We start from the raw sequence: 3349 nt of genomic DNA on the forward strand, positions 1-3349 counted from the left end.
AATGAACCCCTCCGGCTGACTCATGTGTAGTGTCTCCTCCAACTCAACCTGTAATAAAACCGTTTTGACATCCAACTGTTCCAGCTCAAGATCAAAGTGAGCAAGTAAGGCAAGAACCAGCCTTATAGAGCAATGTTTCACCACCGGTGAGAAGATTTCATTGAAATCAACTCCTTCAACTTGTGATAAGCCTTTGTCCACAAGTCTAGCATTATATCTTCCCTTGTCTATGCCCGTGATTCCCTCCTTCTTCTTGTAGATCCATTTGCACCCAATAACTCTCTTGTTTTTACATTTGTCTACTAAGATCCAGGTTTGGTTCTTCTTCAGTGAGCTCGATTATTCTTCCATGGCTGCTATCCAAAATTTTTTATCCTTTCTCCTCAATATTGCTTTGTATGTAATGGGATCCTCATATTCTATATCCTCGGCCACATTAAATGCACAAGAGATAAGGTCTGCATGATCATACCTTAATGGTGGATGTACATCTTTCCTCTTCCTGTCCCTTGCCAAAATATAGGTACTTGTTTCATCATTTTGATCATAAACATTGTTCCTCAAATTCATCTACCTTAGATTAAGTTTCTACCCCTTCCTCTTTATCATTTTCATGTGCATTCAGTCCCCCAGACTCCACCTCAACCTGTGTCATATCAGGGTTGTTGATATAGGAATGAGTCTTCTGATTTTGTGTTTGGTATCCCATCATTCCTTCATCAGATACCACCTTTTCTTATGATACACTTCTGTTCACCAGGTTCTAAACACCATATCTTGTAGCCCTTAACACCTGGAGGATAACCAATGAAAACACACTTATTTGCCCTTGCATCCAACTTTTCTTGTTTTGTGTGTACATAGGCCATTTACTCAAACACTTTCAAGTTGCTATAATCCGCAGGGTGGCCATACCAAATTTCCACTGGTGTCTTGAATTTATTTGCAGCAGCAGGACATATATTTATCAAGTAGCTTGTTGTAGTTACTGCCCCACCCCAAAAGGACTTTGGCAACCCAGCACTTAGTTACATATATCTCACCCTTTCTAAAAGAGTTCGGCTCATTCACTCTGCTAAATCATTTTGTTGTGGGGTGTGAGAGACTATCTTTTGTCTTGTGATGACCTTTTTCCTACAAAACTCATTGAACTGCTCTGATACAAACTCTAGAACATTCTGTCAACTAGTGTTTCAACGTGGATCCTAACTTATTCTCAGTAGCAATATGAGAGCCCTTGAACTTTCCAAAAGCTTATACCTTGTTCTTCAAGATAAATACTCATACCCTCATGGAGAAGTCATCAATAACGGACCAAAAATACCTACCTCCCCCAAGTGTTTGAGTTTGAAAGGGCCCCAAAGGTCAGCATGAGCATAATCAAATTGTTTCTTTGTTTTGTGAACTTCTATATTGAACTTACCTCTTTTGGCCTTTCCTAGTATGCAGTGTTCACAAAACTCCAGAATACTCACTTTATTTTCACACAATAGGCTTTGTTTGGTTAATTCAACCAACCCCCTTTAACTAACATGGCCAAGTGTCATGTGCCAAAGTTTGGCTATGTCAGTTTCTGCCTTTATCATGGTGTCTGAACTTCCAACCACTGTACTTCTTTGTAGTAAGTACAAAGCATTCTTCCTAGTCCAAAGCATTCTTCCTAGTCCATTTCAACATGGTTAGTGATCCTTTCATCACCTTTAACACACCATTCTCCACCTTGAATGAGTATCCATTCATTTTCAGAATTCCAAGTTAGATCAAGTTTCTCCTGAGTTCTGGAATGTATCTCACTTGATGTAGAGTTCTTTCACTGCCATCATGTAGTTTAAACCGGATGGGACCAATCCCTAGTCTCATACCAGTCCTTGTTTGGACCATATGGAAGCTGAATCCAAAATTCATTTTTTGGTTGTTTTTGTTTGATCACCAAAGCATCTGCTGAATCGTATCTCTCAGAGTACAAAACATTAGATTCACCATCTTCTTTCATTTCCAGATCCTTTTTCTTATCTGGAAAGTCTCTTTTAAAATGCTCTTGCTTATGGCAATGGTAGCATTTAAAAGGTGTCTTATATTGTTTATTATTGTTGGTTTTTAAGGGGTTTGATCTCAATCTAGACTTGGATTTCTTGAACCCTTTTGGATCACCTTTTTTCTAAACTTCCCCTAGCAAATAAACCATCTGCATTATTGGGTTCTTTTTTTTCAATCTTCCTTTGGAGCTCGTTTGCCCTTACTGCCGATTGTACTTCTTCAAGGGATATGGTTTTTTCTCTGGCATAGAGCATGGCATTCTTGCAGTGATCATAGATTCTTGGGATTGAATTCAGAAGTAATAGTGCTTTATCCTCCCCCTCCAGTTTCACGTCTATATTCACCAGATCATCAATGATCTTGTTAACATCATCAATTTGTTCTGAGATTGGTTTGTCATTTGTCATCTTAAATGAGTATAGCCTCTGCTTCTAATAGCGTCTATTGGCCAGAGACTTTGTCGTGTAGAGGAGTTCAAGCTTCTTCCATATAGCACTTTCAGAATTCTCGCTTGCTACCTCTCGAAGAACTGAACTGGCTTCGCTTTCAGTTAGAAAATCAAGCTGATGGTTAATGTAGAGATGAATATTATACTGCTCATCTGACAAGTTCAACAAAATCTACAATTGAATAATAGGCATATAAATCTATCCGCTACTTGAATTTGGATTCGATCACTCTTGCAGAGTTTATGGACTAAACTCTTTTGTCATGGTACAGGGCTTTAGCTACTTGGGCTTGGTCCTTATATAATTATTCTCTGATCCCACAAGATGCATGTCTACTTGTGCCTCATCCGAGCGATCAGATGCTTCTCGGGCTCTCTCACGTGGAATCAGATAATGCTTTCAAGCAGTAAAGCACAAGACAGCTTTCTCCAGAGACGGATTTATTCTAGGGCTGTAGCCCAGCCCACTTTTTTTTTAGCGACGGTTTTTTTGGCAACCGTCGCTAATATTTGCGACGGTTTTAGTAAAACCGTCGCCGATGTGGATCAACGACGGTTTTAATAGCGACTGTTTTTTGAAAAACCGTTGCTAATAGCGACGGTTGTTTCAAAAACCGTCGTACATCAATGTCTTAGTCCAATCAAGTCCCGTCCATTTACAAGGATGAGACCAAATTCATCCCATATCCTCTGATCCGCCCCACCTCAATTCTACAAATTTTCTCTCCCAAGTCCCAAGACCTTTAGCGACAGAATAGAATTGCGGACTCCCGAAGAAATCGAATTGCTCATCGGCAAGGCAACAATCCAGGTAAGAATCGGCTATACATTTTTTATTTTGTTTTTTATAGCTTCTCTGTGCGT

General features: G+C 39.6%; 1 protein-coding gene across 1 annotated transcript; it reads right to left on the reverse strand.

Annotated features, from left to right (window-relative positions):
- Positions 1–580: 580 nt before the first annotated feature.
- On the reverse strand, positions 581–2444 carry LOC140827480 (uncharacterized). Its single transcript, XM_073190155.1, has 4 exons — positions 2152–2444; positions 1863–2024; positions 1710–1719; positions 581–646 (listed from the first exon to the last, which is right to left on the reverse strand). Exons 1-4 carry the CDS (start codon positions 2442–2444, stop codon positions 581–583), a joined length of 531 nt encoding a protein of 176 aa, XP_073046256.1.
- Positions 2445–3349: the final 905 nt, after the last annotated feature.

This window comes from Primulina eburnea, chromosome 3 (genome assembly GCF_022965805.1).
Source record: "Primulina eburnea isolate SZY01 chromosome 3, ASM2296580v1, whole genome shotgun sequence".
In the NCBI taxonomy this organism is placed as follows: Eukaryota; Viridiplantae; Streptophyta; class Magnoliopsida; order Lamiales; family Gesneriaceae; genus Primulina; species Primulina eburnea.